The sequence below is a fragment of the Rhodnius prolixus genome, unplaced genomic scaffold (genome assembly GCF_049639745.1).
Source record: "Rhodnius prolixus isolate KJV_2025 unplaced genomic scaffold, Rpr scaffold_8, whole genome shotgun sequence".
NCBI classification, from domain to species: Eukaryota; Metazoa; Arthropoda; class Insecta; order Hemiptera; family Reduviidae; genus Rhodnius; species Rhodnius prolixus.
The window spans coordinates 26,249,865-26,271,837 of NW_027411593.1; the positions used below are offsets into that span (position 1 = coordinate 26,249,865).

General features: G+C 36.2%; 1 protein-coding gene across 2 annotated transcripts in view; it reads left to right on the forward strand.

Annotated features, from left to right (window-relative positions):
- Positions 1-21,973, forward strand: part of LOC141451052 (uncharacterized) — a 249,404-nt gene that overhangs the window by 95,174 nt on the left and 132,257 nt on the right. For both annotated transcript variants that reach the window (XM_074122073.1, XM_074122074.1), the window contains exon 2: positions 19,398-19,510. In XM_074122073.1, coding sequence (XP_073978174.1) covers positions 19,399-19,510 — 112 coding nt within the window. In that variant the 5' untranslated portion in view covers position 19,398. The remainder of the gene's footprint in view (positions 1-19,397; positions 19,511-21,973) is intronic.

Consider the following 21,973-nt stretch of genomic DNA (forward strand, 5'->3'; position numbering starts at 1 on the left):
ATTACAATGAATACAAAAGTAATGTATGCATATTTATGTAAGGAGACATCTAGCCACTTGTATGCTGTATATTTAGATCGGAGATACAGCATTCAATGGTAAACGACAAATCTAGCTATCTATCTATTTATCGAGTTATGTAACAGTAAATCAAATCGATCAGTCTCTTATGCAGTTTTGTAACCTTAACTAACCTTTGACCTCTATACATTAAACTAGTTCACGTAAATACACTCTGTGGTCTAACTCCTGCTTGATTAGAATCATTAGAAAAAAAGGTTTGGACTTAGAAAACGCTTCCCCCAATTCTTCTTATGAAAACTACCATTGTAATATGCGTTGTAAATTTTATCCTTGGAAAAGATGTACCCTGGTTTCCAAAACTAATTCTGCGCATGATCATTGAGTACATGGAGGTGAGAAGGCTCGAAAGGGATGAAGCAATTTGACCTTGATAACTTTTTGCCAACTATGAAGTAAAGAAATACCAATAGTTGTCTGTACCGCAATAACTTTGGTTTCTCAATTTTTAACTGGATCCTAAGAAATTATTAACCCAATCATTTCAAGAAAAAAAGTTCCTTAAAGGGTTCTAGTAAAGGAAATAAAAGCTGAAGATTTAAAGATACGTGGTTTGGTTGAGATTGGATCTTGCCTGTCCTCGTCTTAGATAAGAATCTGCGTTGTAGATGATGTCAACTGTTAAGATGACAAAGATTTTATGAGGACAAACTCACCTCTAAGTAAGAAGCAGTAAAGTACAGAGAAGTGCTAAAATATTTGCCATTTTAGCACAGAATCTTTTATGAGTAATTTCGTTGCACTTTGGACGGCTTTACGGACTTTAGGGTTATCAAAATGTAAAGAAATTTTCCATTCATCTTCTTGCTTGCCAGTATAAAATATTCAAAGGTATGCACCATCGTTGTCAGGAAATACTGTTACATCCTCCTTTTCTAGCCTGTCCGTCTGGAAAAAGTAACCCTAATAGCATACAGAGAGAGAGATCCTGAGACAGGAGTAGCTGCATGTACCATTAGACAAGATCTCCCCCTTTGCGCTTTGAATCTCATCATCTAAGTGCATTTCTTCCTCTTCTCAGTAGATCCTGGGTCTTGTTGCCCCTTCTCCGGCCTACTTTTCCTTCGTCATTCCTTTTCTTTCTGCTTCCTTCCTTTATGTAGCTTCTTTATTTCACAGCCATTTCCTTTTACTTTTTACTAAATAAACCCTTTATTTCTTCATTAATGAAGGGGGGGAAAAACGCATACAAAAAAAATAATGGAGTAATTTCACATTGCCATTAAGAAAAGTGCTGTTGAAGAAAAATTCGCTAACGAACTTCCTCGGTTAAAAGTCAGCTACTAAGTTCAATCCCCCTATCCCTAATCAAGTAAACTCTTTAACAAAAACTTACAGTTTAAAATGTTAAGTATAAGGGTTGATTAAACGCCAAAAGGTACACAAATCAGCAAGCACCCAACATTTCATTAATTCTTCATTAATATTTAAGTAATTTTACTGCATTAATTTTCATTAATATTTTTTAGAATTTATTAGATGTCACAGACCCTTATGCTGGCCATTTTCGTCTACAAAATATTTGTTCAAGTAGCACTGTAGATTGACTGTAATATCTAGTTATTTATAATAATCAAACTATTAAATACAGGTTAAAAAGAAAAACGTTATAAAAAATAAAAAAAAATTATGAGGCTAAAAAATTCAAAACTTTTTTTTATAAAAAAAAATGTAATATGTAATATAAAGTAAATAAGATATGTATATTTTTAGGACAGCTAATTATTCCAGTATTTTACTATAAGTAAAATTAGGGGGACTAAATTAAATTACAATTGAGAAATCAATAATTGTTGTTGAATAATCTACTTGTTATTAACTGTGTGTTATTTGTGCTCACGAATATTTCGGTAAGACGAATTCAAGACAGTAGCCTACTCTAACTTTGTCTTTTTCTACTTTAACATGCATGTACATATGTGTGATTTATCATAATTATAACAAAAAAATATAAATGAAGTGGCCAGCATAAGGGTCTGTGACATCTAATAAATTCTAAAAAATATTAATGAAAATTAATGCAGTAAAATTACTTAAATATTAATGAAGAATTAATGAAATGTTGGGTGCTTGCTGATTTGTGTACCTTTTGGCGTTTAATCAACCCTTATACTTAACATTTTAAACTGTAAGTTTTTGTTAAAGAGATTTTTGTACCTTTTGGATAGATTTTCCTTTTTGTCTATTTTACAAAGTTACATATCTGCTTTACAGAATTTTTTAAATTTGGAATAAGCAATTCTATCATTATAACCTGATAAGATGGTAAGTCGGAACCGTAACTACCACTAGAGAGATCTTTTTAAAGAATGATTATCGTTAAGGTCCCCCAAACCATCCTCAGTAACAACTTTTTTTGAAAAAGCGTTTTGAATAAAATAGGAAGGTATTTGTGCGTAAATAGCAAAATTAAACTGCGATTTCATTACTTCCTTTTAAGAGGAGTAAGAAAAATAAACTGCGATTGCAGTACTTCTAGGCAAAGAGGCAAAGATTTTTTAATCGAACGACAATTCATTGATTTAAATCGGTTCACTCATTGATAATTTAAACGATTGCAGTACTTCCTCTTAGTAGGTGCAAGAGCATCAGCAATGTAGAGGAGCTTTAACCACTTATTCGAGCTGAATTTTATCAAAATCGGACTAAGCGTTATAGAAATATTGGTAATAATAGTTTTAGAAAGGGCCTTATTTGGGTGGGGCAAACTCCCCTCCTTATGAGGCACGGCGTCGAGACCTTTATAGTGCAAATCTGTACAAAATTTCGATTCGAATGACATTTCATTCATGAAAATCGGTTCACGTGTCGATAATTTGAAACGATTCCTATACTTCCCCTTAACAAGTGTAAGAGCTGATTGCCGCTTTAATGTTACGTAGGGGAGCCCTAACCCTATCATCCTACCAAATTTTATCAAAATCGGGCTAAGATTTACAGAGTAATTAGTAATAATAATTTTGGAGGGGGCCTTACATAAAGGGGGCTAACTCCTCTCACATTCGATGTACAGGATCGAGACCCTCAAAAGGCACATCTACATAAAATTCCGAATCGAATGACACCTCATTCATGAAAATCGGTTCACGCGTTTAGGCGCTACGTTGTTTACAAAAAAGGTAACAAGAAGAAGAAGAACAACAACAACAACAACAACAAGAACAAGAACAAGAACATTTTTTGAAAAAGCCGTTTTTGCTCATTTTCAGCAACTTTTTTCTCGAAACCTATTAGATCTGGGTGGTTGCAAAAAAATTACAGCTATAAAGGAGGGTTTGCCCTATATTTTAAAGAAAATTTGGGAATTTTATCTTTTATAGAAAAAGAGAAAAAAATTGTCAAAGTTGGGTGTTTTTCAACGTTACGCTTTTTCGTGCAGTTTTTGACGATCAACCCTTATACAACTGTCCTACCGGACAGTTTTAATTAGATTTTATGGAACTCTCCTCAGAAAGTTTGTTTTTCACTAGTTTTATTTGGTTATAATTTGATTAACTCAGTCCTAATTTTTAGGAATATTATTGTTTACTAGGATAACGCTCCAAATTGCTTGCGGGTCTCTAGCGAAAGATGTTACAATTAAATCCTGAAACTTATGTGGACTTTTTGAAGTTCCAATCAAAACTACTTCGACAGATATTTGACGCTCCTTTCTACGTCACTAACCTTACTCTTCACAACGACCTCAACATCCCATACGTACAGCTTGATCAGACGAAATATCGCAAGTTGTAATTCTAATTGCTCTAATCCTTTCGTACAGTCTCTTGGCTAATCTGTTATTCCTAAAAATCCACCATGCCGGCTGAATCGTCATCGTCCCCGAGACTTCCTTGAGGTCAGAAGATCATCAACATCGATATCCTATAGAGAAAGATATACTGGTTAGTGAGTAAGTGAAGTAGTAAAGTAATTGCCTATTTATTTAGGCGGGCTTTACTTCCAACTATCAATTAGGTGTCGTGGACGAAGGCGACTAGCAAACATACTTTACTGTAAATTTCTTTTATTAACCATTTAAATAAAATCTAAGGCCTAAGACCGGGAATCGAACCCAGTACCACAATACTTATTAGCTTTGCAGGTCTCGCCTCTAACCGTTCGGCTACCGTGGCGCCTTACTGATTAGTTTTTCTCTTTCTGCTCTTCACTTCCTCATTTACATCACCACCATCATGGTGATAAAAGTTGATTGATCTTCTGAAGGGTAATTAATTCCTAGGAGAAAGATAATTTAGTTTATTTTAATTTATCTGAGAAATAAATACCAAATTTTGGTAAAAAAGGCTTTGCAAGCTACAATTTTATTTGCCCTTGGACTACCGAAAGAAGTAAATGCCCTTAGTTGCAAGTGATCCTTTATACTTATTTTTTCATTTCCTAGGGAAGGCGTTATTATCAATTTCCAAATGTTGTAATGGAAGGAAATGAGGGGGCCCATCTCAGGTCTGCTGATTTCGAATATCTGTCCTAGACAAGTTTAACTGAAACTGAGTTGAGGCGTTTTTCAGCTTGAGTCAATATAAATTACGTAATCCTGATGGGTTTCCTGAAGGTGTCAATTCAGAAGGCCTAGACCTGAATAAGAAGAAAAAATTCTAATTGGAAGTCGATCATGATGATAATCTTTTTAATTATACCGTTAACTATTCTTACATTAAGGGCTAACAATATAGAACTTTACGCTTTAAAAGTAAAGTAATACCTATTTTTTCAGGCGTGCATTACGCCTAAACTATCAAAATTAGGGATTGTGGACGGAAGCAACTGGCTAATTTGCATTAAATTATTCATATAACCAAATAAATAAAATCCAAGGCCTAGACCTGGAATCAAAACCCAGTGCCACAATACATCTCACCTCGGCTACCGTGGTGCATAACTTGCTTAACAGTAACAGTACTGGTCGTGCACTTCATAACGGACCATCTTGGTGATCACTTTTATTTACTGTACTACATCTTAAGTTGTAAATAAATAATATGAGAGAGAGATATCTTAAAGATCTGAACATCTAAACAGTCAGATGGTATGCAACATGTAAACTGTGAACATTATGTTAAGAGCAGTTTATGAGCACAATAAACCATTGACATATATATGATTGGGAGGTGATAACGAGGGGATGGAGAGAGAGATTGAGTCGACAAGAGGAGAGAGATATTGATTGAGTAGAGGAGATCCCCTGCCGCCGCTGTTCGCCCAGACTCTGCAACACTCAGTCACATCACTAGCGAGCTTTATAATGCTAAGAGGGTGAGAGGAGGAGTAGGTGAGGAGGCCTGCATACTGAGTCGCCCCATTGCCAACTACACCAGAGATAAGAAACACAGCAATACCTCGACACTCTATACTCTAGGCTGGTTGGTTGGCTCTGCTCAACTTAAACTCCATTTATTCTATATTCATGTGTTGTACGTACACAAAACACGTGCTGAACTTTAAACTTTCTACTTCATGCACATTTAGTAAATGACTATATCTTATCTGAATTTTGTGCAACAAATAAGTTTTCTGTTATTTTATTCATTTTATTTATCACTAGATTTTCAACATTATTGTTAGGCATTTTTATGTGACTGTAATATAAGAATTTTTGAAGAGAATCGTTAGTTTTATAGATAAAAACTTTATTCGAAAATACATACTCCAAAAGCAGCACTACAAAAATGGCAGACAGATTACAGTAATGGTAATAAAGGGAGATTCTATAAAACTAGCAGATCAGTTACCTAGACAACCATGGTTTAAGGGAACTGTCATTAATAACTAAATGGGTTGTTGCGACAATAAGCAGACTGAGAGCGAACCACGCGGTTTGCGGATCGTATCTACACAGGACCAACAAAAGGTCCTCTCCTCTTTGCGTAGATTGCAATGTGGAGGAGGATTTCGAACATATAATAATGATATGTCCACGTTATGTGGTAGAAAGGAAACGAATGTTTGACGACATATACAGGTATTTAGACGCACCATTTCGCTATGAAGACATAATATTCTCCAGTAACATCTATGTGCTTAAATCTATAGCAGAGCTAGCAATGAAATATGAATGTATTTAAAAGTTATAGCCGATTAGAATGAATGGAAGAAAATGATTAGAGAAGCATTACGTGATTTTAATTTTGGTTAAGCTATAAGGATGGCAGGAATATAGAGTACTGATCCATCCATTAGCTGTAGTTTATGTAAATAGTTGTATATAGTAGAGGGATGAATGTGTGAAGCGAATGTATTTATAATAAGACTGGAGAGTGAGTGATATTCTAGTGATAAGCACCTAGACGATGCTGGCTGTATGGCGAAAGCCAAACCCAAAAAAAAGCCCCCCCTCCAAATACATATAAACTAAGAATACTTTAAGGAAGTACTAATAATGTATTTAGATTACGATGACTTAGAATGGAACAAAGAAATCATTAGCAGGGGAAAAGAATTAAAAAACCCGCTGCTAGAAGTAGGAGTTAGAGAAGGATATGTTTGATTCTTCAATGATCATAGGTAGCTACTTCGCGGCAGAAAGGGTTATGATGACAATCTAAAGTAGAGAGAAGTTACAGCAAACGATTTTGGTTAAAGAAGTGTACAGAAATCATGGGAGCTACCTCATGGTGTGAATAGATTCCCGATGAATCGATTGTCAAGGAGAATCAATCACAACTCTTGGAAAAATTAGTTTTGAGATGTATATCTTGGTTTCTTTCTTGAGAAGTTCCTTGATGTTACTACAAGAGGTCCTGGATTCTAGGCGGAGAAGGTGTAGGGTATTAACATAGGGTAGGATGACCATTTTGTAGGTGTAGAGTCATCTTCTAGTCTCTTGGCAATCAAAGGAACAGTAGTCTACTTAGTTTTGAACTGACTTTGTCCTGAACGTAAGTTTATCGTTGGTTTTCTTTTTTTATTTTAAGAAAACTAAAAATAAAAAATTGTGTGACAAAAATTGTCTGTTTTTTGCCCTTTTCGGTACCAGTACTAGTTTAGATGTGCTCCTAATTATATAAAGGTTTTCACCCTATCCTAAAAACTAAATTGGCGACATTTAACAAAATATAAAAACTAGTATAAGGTAAAACAAGCGCCTGTTGTAACAACAGTTCGCCGATTTGGAGATTCCAGTGGCGCCCACGTTGCGAAGGGTAACCAAGGCAACGTGGTATCCGGTACCAGTCTACACACCAACCCCCAACATAGCCACTGTCAGAGCCAACACAACTCGCTCCACTCCCTTAATTCACTTAGGACCTAATCTCTCTGCCAATTACTTTGCTACTTCTACTTCAAAAACCATTTCCTACAAACTCCTCCTGGGTTGGACTGTCCTTAAATAATTACATACTCAACCAGACAAACGTGCACACATACTCACATACTCACAAATGACATAACTATGGAAGCCAGTTTCCATTCATTAAAAACTACCATACGTTCATTTGTGACTAACGACTCAAATCTACAGGCACTTCGTCTAAGCAAGCTTATCTTTAAAAGTAATTAAACATATGGAAAACAAACTTTATACAACTCTTTTTCCACTAAAATCCACTCTCCAGCTGGTCTGGTACCGCTCCATCCTAAATCCAGCTCCTAAACTCCGTGCTAACCATTTCTCTGCCTTTAAAAATCAAAAATTAATAATTTTAGTTTCCGGATTCAGATACAATATCCTAAGTTCCATAATGCTCCCTCTACTTGCACTAATCTTTTCGTAGACTCTCGCCTTATTGTAGTAGTGTGTGTAAATGGTAGGACTCGGCTACATTTCTACGTTGAAGTAAGTGATGGCATGATTGGATTCCAGATTGGTCATGAAATAAAGTAAGTAAAGTAATTGCCTATTTTTTTCACGCAGGCTTTACGTCCAACTACTGATTAGGTGTATCGGACGGAGACGATTAGCAAACATACTGTACTATAAATTCCTTTTAATAACTATTAAATAAAATTCAAGGCCTGGAATCGAACTCAGTGCCACAATACATATTAGCTTTGCGGGCCTCACCTTTACCCGCTCGGCTACCCATGGTGCCTAAGATTGGTCATAATAAAAGTCAAATTTGTCTTGAATGTCCAGGAGATTTACTACAAAAGACAGTTTAAGTATCTTGAATGTCCCGTCACTCTAGTTAGTAAATGCTTGGATGCAGTTTAATGGGTGAATGTTAAGTGGTTGGTTTGAAGGTTAGAAGAATGGTAATGTCAGAAAAATATTTGGCAAACAAATTAAATTAATTAAGAAGGTATAATAAAGACTTTTCAGTCTTTTTGTTTTTTCTGAATTAGTAAGTGCGTACTTGAGTATAAACAGGAAAAAATTGAAGGAAACATAAAGAGGGGAAAAACAAGAAAAAGGTAATTGACGAAAGGTTTCATTGTTAGTATAAGAAGATGCTGAGATAAAAGGCTAGAAATCTGTGTGGTTTGAAAAAGAAACAAAAGCTTTTAAAGGGAAGGAAAACGTTGCTCTTCTCCTATAGAACTGGCGGGCTCAATTCTAGCCAAGATCTTTATACAGGTAAGAATCTGCTCATAATAGCGCGTCCTAAAGTTTGTACAAACAGGCCCTACAGTATTTGCCCATGAACACTAAGACTCCCAAGGGACTCACTAAACAAGACTGGTCCTTTACCAACTTCCATATCTCATTCTACTTGTACTCTGGCAAATGGTGGTTAGAAATCCCACCCGACCAATGGAATTTTAGAACTCAATTTCTCTCTAGTGTCTCATTCTCTAATCTACTTTAATATTTTCAATTATTCATCAACCACCAAGAGCGACGTAGAATTTACTCAAGCTTAAAATATTGTATTGTTAATATTTACACACTGGTGCATCTAATGTTTGCGGTTGTTGAACAACTGCGTCTTGCAGGATTACGTAATAATTTAGCGGAAGAGAAGTAATTCCTTCCTTAAGTATGGGAGGTAAAGTAAGCTGAAGAATCAGGCTGTCTAGGGATGTCTTGCCACATTATATCATTTAGGAATAATTTAATTTTTTTATTCCAATTAATAGTTTCAGATGTGAAAAGACTTAAATGTTCCTAAAATTATACAATCATTTCTTACCGACCGTTTCTTTAAGATTAATTACGGATCTGCCTCTTCCGACAACTGTCCAGCACGGGCTGGTGTACCTCAGGTAGTATTCTCGGACCGCTTCTCTTTCTGTGTACACATCTGACCTACCAACTGATACTGCTCTGCACTTACCTGACGATACTGCTATTCTATCTTCTAACTCGGACGCCACAACCAACAACTACCTCTTATCTGCAAACTCACTTAAACTAGAACTCTGGGCCAAGAAGTGGAGCGTTAAATTCAGTACTCACTCTTTATCGTAACTGTTGCCCTACTATAAGTCTTAACTCAATTTCTCTACCTTCTGCTAACTTAGTTCGCTACCTTGAGATTGTACATCGACAGGCGACTATCATGGAACCCGCGCACTAAACTAAAAAGACTTGAATTCAACCGACAGAACAAAGTACTGTTGCGACTAATTGGCAGAAAATCAAAGCTATCACTGGAACATAAACGACTAAAACATAACAGCGTGCTCAAACTGTTCTGGACTTGGGGAGTAGAACTTTGGGGTTCCAACCAAACATTCAAATTCACGAAAGATCCAGTTCTTTCAATAAAAAATAATCCATCAGATTACGGATTCTCCATTTTATGTCTTGAACACTTTCCACCATAAGACGTCAAGAACTCATATGTAACAGAAGAATCAAAATCTAAATCTAGAAAATACTGTGACTCAGTTCTTTTCTGCAAGAAATCCTCTTGTTCAAGATCTTGCCTCTACAACGATTCTAGGACATCTTCCATGGCAACTGAAACGCTGTTGGCCACCTGATCAGCTCCAGTAATGTAAGAAACTCCAGCGAGAGTGTTGCCAGTAGGCAGCTTCTCTCATCAAGCTGATTTAGTCAGGCAAACAAATTTTTCAAAAAACTCCTAAAATAAAAGCTAAAAACTCCAAAAAATCTATTTTTTGCCCATCCTCTACTAGACCTTTAGACGCCACGGTAGATTAGAGATGATATCTGCAAAGCTATGGTCTATTGTGGTACTGGGTTCGATTCCCAGTCTAGGCCTTGGCATTTATTTGATGGTTAATAAAAAGAATTCATTGTCAAGTATATTTGCTATTCGCCTCCGTCCGCGGTACCTAATTTGGTATTTGTACATAAAGAAATAAAGACTCCTTTATATCTCGTTTACATTGTACGAGGGGGTACCCAAAAAAAACCGGAATTATTTTTTAAAAGCTATTTATTTACAAATTTTTTACAGAACAACCTTATCCCCTTCAAAATACTCTCCATTACAACTAATACATTTGTCCCATCGGTGCTTCCACTGTTCGAAACATTTTTTGTAGTCATCTTTAGAAATGGCTGACAGCTCCTTCTTCGTTTTTTTCTTGACCTCTTCAATGTTGTCAAATCGGTGACCTTTCATGCCCTTTTTTATGCGTGGAAATAAGAAAAAGTCGCACGGAGCCAGGTCAGGCAAGTAAGGTGCGTGGGGCAGCGGAACCATGCCATTTTTAGCCAAAAACTGTGTAACAGAGATGGCTGTGTGTGCAGGTGCATTGTCGTGGTGGAAGAACCAGTCTCCTGTTTGCCACAAATCGGGTCTTTTTTGGCGAACACTATTGCGCAATCTTTTCAAAACTTCCAAATACAAGGTTTGATTGACGGTCTGACCTGGGGGGACAAACTCTGAATGGACTACGCCTTTGGCATCAAAAAAGCAAATCAGCATTGTTTTGATGTTTGACTTGACTTGACGACATTTTTTTGGTGGGGTGAAGATGACGTCTTCCATTGGCTCGACTGTTGCTTTGTTTCTGGGTCATAACCATAGCACCATGACTCATCACCAGTAATGACCTTTGACAGAAAGTCTGGATCAGTTTCAAGCTGTTGTTTCAAAGCACGACATGTTACAACTCGATGTTCTTTTTCATTGTCAGTCAAAACTCGAGGAACAAACTTGGCAGCAACCCTTTTCATCCCCAAATCTTCCGTTAAAATTCGCTGAACCGAGCTCCAAGATAACCCACTACTCTCTGACAGTTGATCAATTGTCTGTCGACGGTCTGTGAACACCAGCTCTCGAATTTTTTCAACATTTTCGTCGATTCGGGCAGTTGATGGACGTCCAGAACGAGGTTTGTCATCAATCGACATGACGCCATTTTTAAACCGAGTAAACCAATCGTATACTTGAGTTTTTCCCATAGCGTCATCTTTGTAAGCTGTTTTCAACATTAAAACACTTTCAGCAGCATTTTTGCCGAGTAGAAAACAAAATTTCAGAGCTGCACGTTATTCACTTAAACTTGCCATCATAAAAAACGAAAAAAGAACAAAACAGCGCTGGTAAAAACAATCACTGCAGATGAACAGAACAAGCCAGGCAGACAACACAGGCAGGACTGAACTGGCAAGGAATTGCGCTATACACGTCTAGCGGCAGAAATGCGTACTACATAAGCTCCATGCGCGGCAACGCAATTCCGGTTATTTTTGGGTACCCCCTCGTAGGTATTACTTTTTATTTTTATGTCAGAGTAAGTTAAGATTGCATTTATTACTAAATCTTCCCAACCAATTATTAGAAAATATTTTTAATTACAATTTAAAGATATTAGACTTTACACAGTACAGGAAACACTTGATACAAGTCATTGTTGTTTATAATAATATAGAAATACTTTGGGAAATGGCGAGTGGTTGGCGTGTTGAACCGCCATTAGCCGCAGGGCTCTGAAAGTGGCTCCATCACTAAGAACTTATTCTTTACTAACGCTAATGAATTTTAGTATGTATTCACTAAAGCATGCTAACCTTGTTTCATTTTTATTTTATTGGCTGTGAAGATATATTATTAAAACTTTGTTTTTTTGTTTCTTTCTTGAGTCGGCTTTTCATTCCTTTTTGATTATTTAAATGAAACTGTCTGTATTTGGTGTTCTGCTTTGTAACTGTAGATAGATCTAGACATCTTTTAGAATCTTTTACATTCTTCTGCTGGTATTAAGAAGAGAAGTATTATGGCAATACAGAATTTTCGATGTCTAGTTTCCACTGGAGATATCCGTTTGAAGTATAAAATGTCAAATCCAAAATTAGCACTTTTCTGTTACGCTTCTTTTTATTAAAATATTTTTGCTGAAAATCAATCAGTTTACGCTGGCCACTTTTGTGAGTGGAGCTTGCAGTCACTCTCTCTCTAAAATGGCAAACTTGTCGAGTGCTTATTTTATAACTGCTAAAAAAATACAACTTCCAAGATACTGATCTTGGAATGCGGAGAATATTGTTGCCACATTCAAGAAAAAGAGCCTTTACAAGGTAACAAGTACCATTCAAAGATTTTTTTTTCCTACAATGAAGCGATCTGTACACTTGTCGCATATCAAGTTCACCCCACCTTTAAGTAATGAGGTTGTATTGGCAGTTCGTACTTTATGTAAACCACGACTGGCATCAAAATCGTGTTCAGACAGGATTGCAATCAGTCTGAATAGAGTCTCTCTCTCTCCAACCTTGGTTCTTCTTTAGCCCATCACCACCACCCACTCTGACTACTTCTCCCAGCATCATATTTCTTTCTCTCCTTCTAGGTTTCCCCCTCCTAAAATCCCACAACCAATTCACCACCGCATGCATAAATTAAGAAGACTTTTAGTTTATTCAGTTTAGGAAGGGAAAAGCAGTTCGGTAGCTGCTGTTCGGCCACTGATTTTTCTTTCTTCCCCTTTCACAGCTTCGGTTGAAGTCAGCGTGTTGAAGAGAGAACAGTCGAGTTAAGAACATTTTGCACTTGTTACCGTCGATCCATTATCTTTAATAACCCACAATTTAACCTTGGTAGTTACCACAACCAAACGGCTCCGTTAGTTAGTGTAACGGTTTCATTACGATTTCTTAGCTCTCCCTATCTTTATATTCTTTGCCCAATATATAGTTTTATTAATTGAACTAATTTTAGCATTACCTGAAAATGAATATTCAATTCTAATGGGTGGCCAACTTAGATTTGTATTCTTATATCTTTCTGAAAATTTCAGCGGCTAGTTCAAATTTTGTCTTTTACTTTCTTATAGTACAGTAATTAATGAAAAATATAGCGATTTCATCAAAATTCTCAATACCAAATTTACCCCAGAGTCCTCGAAAATGATTTTATTTTCACAAATAGCTCTCTCTGTATGTCTGTTTATTAAAACTCAAAGTGAAAATAAAAAAATACTTTGAAATCTTATATTTTCATTTTTTCTGTAATTTCAACCAGCTTTTGGACAAAATTCATCAACTAAAAGTCTAACTTTATTAAATCGATTTTCAAGTTTGTTGAATTGTTCTCAAATTTTTATTTTCTTCAAAATTGTTATTGAATTGCTCATAAATAGTTCTATAAATTTTAATTAAAACATTTTTCCAGCCCAATTTATTTGAGGGCACTTCTGGAAGGAAGGGAGGTTGGCCATTCCTGTGAAGTGCCATCTCAAAATTTACAGGGTGTTCACTGTAAGACGGCTCAAATGCATTTCATGCTTAAACGGTTAATCTGAGCAAAAAATGGTAGAGGAAAAATTGGTTGCCCGTCACCTCTAGTTTCAGAATATGTGACTTGATTTTAGATTCCTGCCCGCATACGCGCGACCAAAAGTGAGGGTTTGCGGTTGACCCCCATTTTCATGTACACAGTTTTAAAGAGTATAAAAAGTTATGAAAGAAATCGGAAACCGCAATTCGATATCTTCAAAATTAAAGGTGCTAGGCCATTTCAAAATCAGGTAATTTTGAATCAGGTATCAGGTATATCAGATTTATTAATCATATTTCAATTTTTTAACTTGTTATCAAAGAGAAAGAAGAGCAGACGATAGGTCATTTTTATGTATTTTTTCATCCCCTTTCTACTAAAAATATTGGCAAGACAGTAAAGCTAGTATTTTTCTTAATATCGGGAAATAAGTCGTTTTCCGAGTAATTTTTCTAAGAAAAATCAAATGGTAAGAGCTTTAGATGTTCTCAAGCATACACAAAATGGCTAAAAATTAATTTTACATCTGTTACAAACAAGAAGGTTTAATAATTATTTGGTAACTTTGGGAGAGTTGCGTTTAATTACCAAAAAAAATTGGAAACCTCCTGCCACATATTTAAGTGATAATATCTTTCATTCAAAGGTTCAAACTTAATCCTTAAATTAATGCACTTTACGCAACTTGTGCAGTACTGTGCCTTCAAAGGTGGCTCGCAAGCCAGTTTAGCCAGGAGGTTATCAACTGCTCTCTGTATCTGAGGCCGCGTATGCGGGCAGGAATCTAAAATCAAGTCACATATTCTGAAACTACAGGTGACGGGCAACAAATTTTTCCTCTACCATTTTTTGCTCAGATTAACCGTTTAAGCATGAAATGCATTTGTGCCGTCTTAAAATGAACACCCTGCATATGGATTTACAATTTATTAACTATGTTATCGAAATTCCTACTAAATCCATTAATTAAATCGATTAGTTAAATCATCCACCTTATTGAATCGATTTCTTTTAGTTTCGTGCTTTAACTGCTCTTACAATTTTCACCAATTGTTCCTATCGCTCACATGAATGACGAGAGAGATACATTCCCTTATAACTTAAATACGATTACATTTATAGCGTACAACCTGATAAATAAGCACAAACTGTGATCAGAAACTCTTACAAATATTTATATCTATCCAACCTCTCATGGAATACATTAATATCCGAGCACTTACAATACATTTATCTACCAAAAATTGAATTCCTCTATTAATAGTTTTTTATCCTAGCCTGTCACTTACTTCCTGTTTTACAAGGTCTTCTTATCAGTTACTTTACTAACTAGTTTGCTATTTGCTATTTATCTTTCATGCATTTCATTATTTATGTACATTTAACGGAAAAGTAAACTTATACGTTTGCATTTATTTTAAACAAACGATAAATAAGAGCAAGTTTTGGTAAGATATAACTTGTAAGCATAAATATTTCAATATTTCAGTTCAACTTTTACTCAATATCAATTAATAATTATTTAACTTTTTAAAAGTGGTTGATTTTAAGTATTATAAGTGCCTCATGTTTATTTTGCCTAAATACGAGGGTCGTTTGAAAAGTCCGTGCAAAGTCAGAGAGATAGCAACACTGGCGCGTATCGAGGTTATGTTTAGTTAGTAGCATCTCTTGGAAGAGCACACACCAAGTTTCAGCCAGATCGGTCTATTTCTTTGTGTTTGGCATTCGTTTGAATCGAGGAAGTCGAGTGATTTTCAAAAAATGGACGAAAAAGAATTTCGTGTGTTGATTAAACACTACTTTATGAAAGGCAAAACGCCTCAGGAGACTAAAGAGAAGCTTGATAAACATTATGGTGACTCTGCACCTTCGATTAGAACAGTTTATAAGTGGTTTCAAAATTTTCGGAGTGGCCATATGGGCACAAGTGACGCTGAACGTTCTGGACGCCCTGTTGAGGTTACTACTCCAGAAATCATTGATAAAATCCATGATATGGTGATGGATGAGAGAAGAGTGAATGTGCGTGAGATTGCTAGTGCTGTGGGCATCTCGAATGAACGGGTACATAATATTTTGCATCAACATTTGGACATGACAAAGCTATCCGCAAGATGGGTGCCGCGATTGCTCACGCTTGACCAAAAACGAAATCGTGTGAAGTGTTGCAAGGACAGTTTGCAGCTATTCCAGAAGAATCCGCAGGACTTTAAGCGTCGTTTCGTTACTGTGGATGAAACATGGATACATCACTACACTCCTGAGACCAAAGAACAATCTAAACAATGGGTTACCAAGGGGGAATCTGCGCCAAAAAAGGCGAAGACCGTTCCTTCGGCCGGAAAGATTATGGCGACTGTTTTTTGGGATTCGCAAGGAATAATCCTCATCGACTATCTGGAAAAGGGTAAAACTATTACAGGTGCATATTATTCATCGTTATTGGACCGTTTGAAAACCGAGCTACAAGAAAAACGCCCACGATTGGCCCACAAAAAAGTCCTTTTCCATCACGACAACGCACCAGCTCACACCTCGGCAGTTGTGGTCGCAAAATTAATGGAAATAGGGTTCCAACTCGTTTCACATCCCCCCTATTCTCCAGACTTGGCTCCCTCGGACTACTATTTGTTGCCCAATATGAAGAAATGGCTGGCGGGAAAAAGATTTTATTCAAACGAGGAGGTGATTGCAGAAACGAATGGCTATTTTTCAGACTTGGACAAATCCTATTATTCGGAAGGGATCAACAAACTAGAGCAGCGTTGGACGAAGTGTATAAGCCTAAAAGGAGACTATGTTGAAAAATAAAAAAGGTTTACTCCAAAAAATTAAGTAGTTTTTATTTTTGCACGGACTTTTCAAACGACCCTCGTAATTGTCTAGATGTTGGTTTTATTTTTGAGGAATTCACTAAGTTAAGGTTGTTCCGGTTTTTCATTCCCAGTTCGCATTTTGTTTTGTTTTTGTATTACAAAAAAACTGAGTAAAATAGGTTCAATAGAAAGTGATGTTTATTGATTAAAAAACTCCTATGATTAAAATTAATACCAAACATTTCCAATTGAATGACAACTACCTGCTTTAATTTGGGCAAAAATAAGGTAATTATGGTGAAATTTGAAAAATTTAATTTGAATTATCATTTTGGCGAAGCTTTGTGGCTTTAATTGTATCTCTATTCTACTAAAATCCACGTTATCTCATCTTAGAGAATTCAGAATTTTTTTATTCTAGATAGTTTTGCATCATGGCTGCGATGCTGTTATCTCTGATTTGAGCATTTTTGAAGATTTTAAATCGTTGCACTGAAGGCTGAAGATTTGGATTGTTATCTGTTTGCTTTAATAATCTAATTTTGAGATTATACGTTTTCTAATATTTTCATCTTATCTCTCCAATAAGTGATTCAGGTGATTCTTAATTCCTACTTTTATCCTGTGGCAGCCGTGGTGTCTCTTAAGGTAGTATTCTTGGACCGATACTCTTCATCACGTTCATCAGCAATTTCCGTTGATCCTCAGGCTATAAACTTTACTTAGAAGACATTCTCTCTCTTTCTCCTCCACATACTGATCCTGGAGAGTCCGCCTGTCTCTTACAACACTTATTATCTCTTGAGCAAATAAGAAATTAAAGTTCAAATTAAAGTTAATATTTAAAAATACCAAAACTTAACGTTTACAATTAGATGAGCCTGTATGTTACTTCCTTGCACAGGAACAGTCAGATACCTTGGACTTTATATTGACAAACGACTGACTTGGAATCCCTATATTTATCTCAAAAGACCGGAACCCCAAACTCTTTCTACTTGCTTGCACGTCAGATGATGAAAACTGGCATTAAACCAAAAAGGTAATGGCTTATAAGGGACTCATGAATCCGATCTGATATTATGGAATCATCCAAGAATCTAATGTACTTCGCCTCCAATCTTTAAAGCCTAATTTGCGCGTAACAATATGTTCCATTCCCATCTATCTGTTCAACCATATCTTCTAATTCATCGCCTCTGTACTTTATCGCTACCAGAAACAACCATATTCATCGACTGAAGCAACGCAGGCCATTCGATTTCCTCGACGATGGAGATCAGTAAATATACCGCATTTGGGGGGAATCACCACCCTCTTGTGTCATTTAAGACCACACTTCTCACTTGTTCCAGAAGATCTGCTCAAAGAGTTGTTCAATTAAACTCAAAGAAGAATTTCAATTAAATTAATAAAAAAAATATATTCCTTAGTGCTGCACGAGACCGAGACGAGGCGAGACTTTATGCAGTCTCGATCTCGATCTCGGTCTCGGTCGCTCAAATCTCGGTCTCGGTCTCAGTTTTTTTGAATTTTTGTTTAAGTATTAAAAGTGGTTTGCTATTAATAATCTTTTCAAAAAATGTTATTATTTTTTAATAATTATTTTAATTTATATATTGGTAATGAAAATGTGTGTAAAAGAAGACAATTACTTACACTTCAATGCATCATATATTACTATTACTGTTATATATCTTTATATAATTTCAAAAAGATGTTAAAAACGCGCCAAATGAAACACCCAAATAACATATCTGCCTGCTATAACAAGTCGATTCGTGAAATAAAAAATACACCTCCCAACAAACTTCCCGCTCCATTAGTTATGGCTGTTGGTGAAGATAAAGAATCTTGACGACGACGACGACTGCATCAATATTTTTGCACCATTTGCTTAAAAATCAGCAAATATCACCGAAGCATGGAAGACAGAAATAATTAATTATACCAAATTAGACCAAGCACCAGTAGACGTTGACATTTTAGAATGGTGGAAAACACTTGAGAATTCCTTCAAAAATTTGTCTAGAATGGCAAAAGATATTTTTAGTATCTGTGCAACTTCAGTGTCATCGGAAAGATTATTTTCGCAAGCTGCGATGATATGACCAATAGAAGATCTTCTTTAACTTCTGACTCAGTAAAAGCTCTTTTATGTATCAATGCTTAGGCAAAGTGTATCTTAAAAACGAAAATAGTGCGAGACCTGCGAAGCTAATAAGTATTGTGGAACAGTTCGATTCCCGGTCTTAGGCCTTGGATTTTGAATTGAATTTTATAATTTTGTAGTTAAAAATTAATATTTGAAAAACTGAGAGGAGACCGAGATTTCTCGACGAGATATATATCATGTCTCGATCTCGGTCTCGGTCTCGGTTGCTCAAGTCTCGTCTCGGTCTCGGTCTCGGTACTGAGACCGAGATTTGTCTCGTTTCTCGTGCAGCACTAATATTCCTTTATTTTGTGAAGTATTTTTAGGAAGATGGCCATCAGTAGGATGATTTCAGCGTTGTACGAGTATTATTGTTTTAAATAAGAGCAAGATGTGTTACCGGGTATTGTCAATGTGTGTTATCGCTTATATCGATTGAATCCGGTCGATCACAACTTAAATTAAGCTATTAAGAAAAATATAACTGAAGTTCAAAATTTGTTGTTTGGCAGTAACAGTTTCAGCATTTGGTTTAATGTTCTTGGTGCTTTCAGTTTTTTGAAGTCTAGAAAGCTAGATTATTTGTGGCTGAAACATTCCTAATTAATAACACATAAAATGATAACGAATAATGTCTATTTTGGTTTAAAACAATATAACAGTTTTTCTCTGTGTCTCTGTGCACTTGATTGGAAAATATCAGTAATTCTGGATTGAATGTTTTAAAAAAAATACAGAGATTATATAGTTTGTGTTTGATTTCAGGATGGAAGGAGGCAGTCGAGCTAAACTAACCGAGGTGAATCCACATCTTGTATGTGTGCTTTGCCATGGTTACTTTGTAGACGCCACAACTATTGCAGAATGTCTCCATTCGTGTAAGTAAAGAGTTCTTTCTTTTTATTTATAACCTTCTTTTATAGTTGTTGGAACATTATTTACAACTAGGTATTTTTTTTTTTTTAATTTTCTTTAAGTTTAATAATGCATGCGCAAATTCCTTTAAGGCGAAAATAATTACGGTTGAGTAAACTTGCCAACACCGCTAACAAAGCTAAATCGATTATTGCTTTAGCTCTCTGGTAGTAAATCTTTTTTAAAGCACAAATATTTGCTGATTCGTATCGCTGTCCTTGTTGTAATTCTCTAATGATTACTAATAATATTATTATATTAAATCACATTTTATTTTTGAGTTTCACGAGATAGTTTTTATTCTTAATCAGTATTTTTAAGTATACTTAAATAGCGTATGGGCTCTTAATTCTATTCTGTACTCTCCTGTATACTGTCATTATGAATATAAGCGACCCTTATTATACAGGGTGAACCAGTAAGTAATGTCTACAGGCCTACTGTGTGTAGTACATCTGAAGTGGAGTTCAATGACGTATTGGCCAACTTCATATTTTCCACTGTCTTGAGTGATTTCACTTTAAATTTTTTTTTTCTGAAATCATTACTTTTTCGCTATAAAAATGTTATTACTCACAAAGTTTTAGTCCGAATTCGATTCTGATGACACGGTTAGAAAGACAGATAAATTTTCTAAAAATTGACACCATTTTGAAGCATAAGTTATTCTCCAAACAGCCTCAATCTTCCCTCCGAATACTGGAAAAATAAAAGTAATCAAAATTTTTAAGAAAACTCATTAGGCCCTCATGTGATCATGATCAGACCTAGGTGCTGGCACTTTTTATAAAAGTTTCCTTGTTTAATGGGTTTTCAAACGGTATATCATTTTCCAGGATTCCTGTAATCTTCGAATGAGAAATCACGTTTGTTTTACAAGAAACGTGTTCACGAGCACTCAACAGTGTTAGTTTATCAATTTGTTTAATTAATTGAAAACTCTTTTAGATGGACCAGTAGTCAATTTTTAAAGTAGATTATCTTAAAATAAGGAAGTCAAAGGTTACGAATTGCACTTTAAACATTTACTTCTGCTCTCTCTGAAATAAACTGCTCCACAAAAAAAGTGGCGCACTTTGAAAAAAGCGTTTATTTTTTGTTTTATCACATTTTGGGGAAAGATTATTAGTTTTAATTATTTTCATAAATTGTCAGGGAACAATTAATCGAATCAAGGCCCAAAGTTTCTTGTAAATAGAGAAGCAATTCCTCGTTTAATCCCCTTCGGTCTTTTTGTGTAAAGAACAACGAGAACTTTACCTCAACAGTAAATAAATTTATTGACCTCTACAGTTGCGTTTCGACTTTTTTCAAGCTGAAAGCATTGCAAATTCTCAGAAAATGGTGATTACTGCAGAGCAAGTGGCCCGTATTATTGCATTAGTTGAGGATGGACGGAGTCAGCGGTACGCAGCACGAACGTTAGGGTTGCCTGAGACCACCGTCCGTAGAGCCATCCATCGTTACCGGGAGACAGGCTTCTGCACTCGCAGACAAGGTTCGGGTCGACCAAGAGCCACATAAGCACTTGATGACCGATTTATTAGAATTCACACTCTGAGAAATCGTACATCAACTCCTTCTGAAACTGTTCAAACACTGCTTACTGTTCGTGGAGTTTCAGTCAGTGCCGAAACTGTACGAAGAAGGTTCGCTGAAACGAATTTACGCTCTAGGAAGCAAGCCACAGGACCATTGCTCACCGTAGACCATCGGAGAGCCCGTCTAGAGTTCGCTAGGGAACACCGCAACTGGTCTGAGAACGATTGGAGAAAAGTTCTCTTTTCAGACGAGTCCCGTTTTGCTCTCTACGCACCTGATGGGAGGCGACGAGTTTACCGAAGGCCTGGGGAGCGCTACGCTCCGTGCAATATTTCTGGTAGACTACCATTCGGAGGTGGTTCAGTGATGGTGTGGGTTGGGATTTCTTTGGGGGCTTAGACTGAGCTCCACGTGTTCAACAGGGCAATTTTAAATGCAGATTTGTATGTGAGGGAAATTTTGCAGCTATATGTGATACCCTATGCACCATTTATTGGGGAAAATTTTATTTTTATGCAAGATAATGCCCGACCACACACTGCCGCCTGTGTTGTTCAATATCTACAGGATACTGGCATTCGTGTTTTGAGGTGGCCAGCACGCAGCCCGGATTTAAATCCAATTGAACATCTTTGGGATGAGCTGGGTAGGCGATTAAGATGGAGAAATAATCCTCCCAGGAGCTTAGAAGAGTTGCGAGGTGCTCTGGTGGAGATATGGGAGGAATTAACACAAGATTTCGTGAGAAATTTAATAAGGAGTATGCCGAGGAGATTGGATGCAGTAATGCGAGCAATACACGTTACTAAAATTCTTTTTCTCTTTTTTAATCGGAAGAAATACTTTTTTTTTCAAACTCATATTTTGCCGAGAAGTACTTTTTT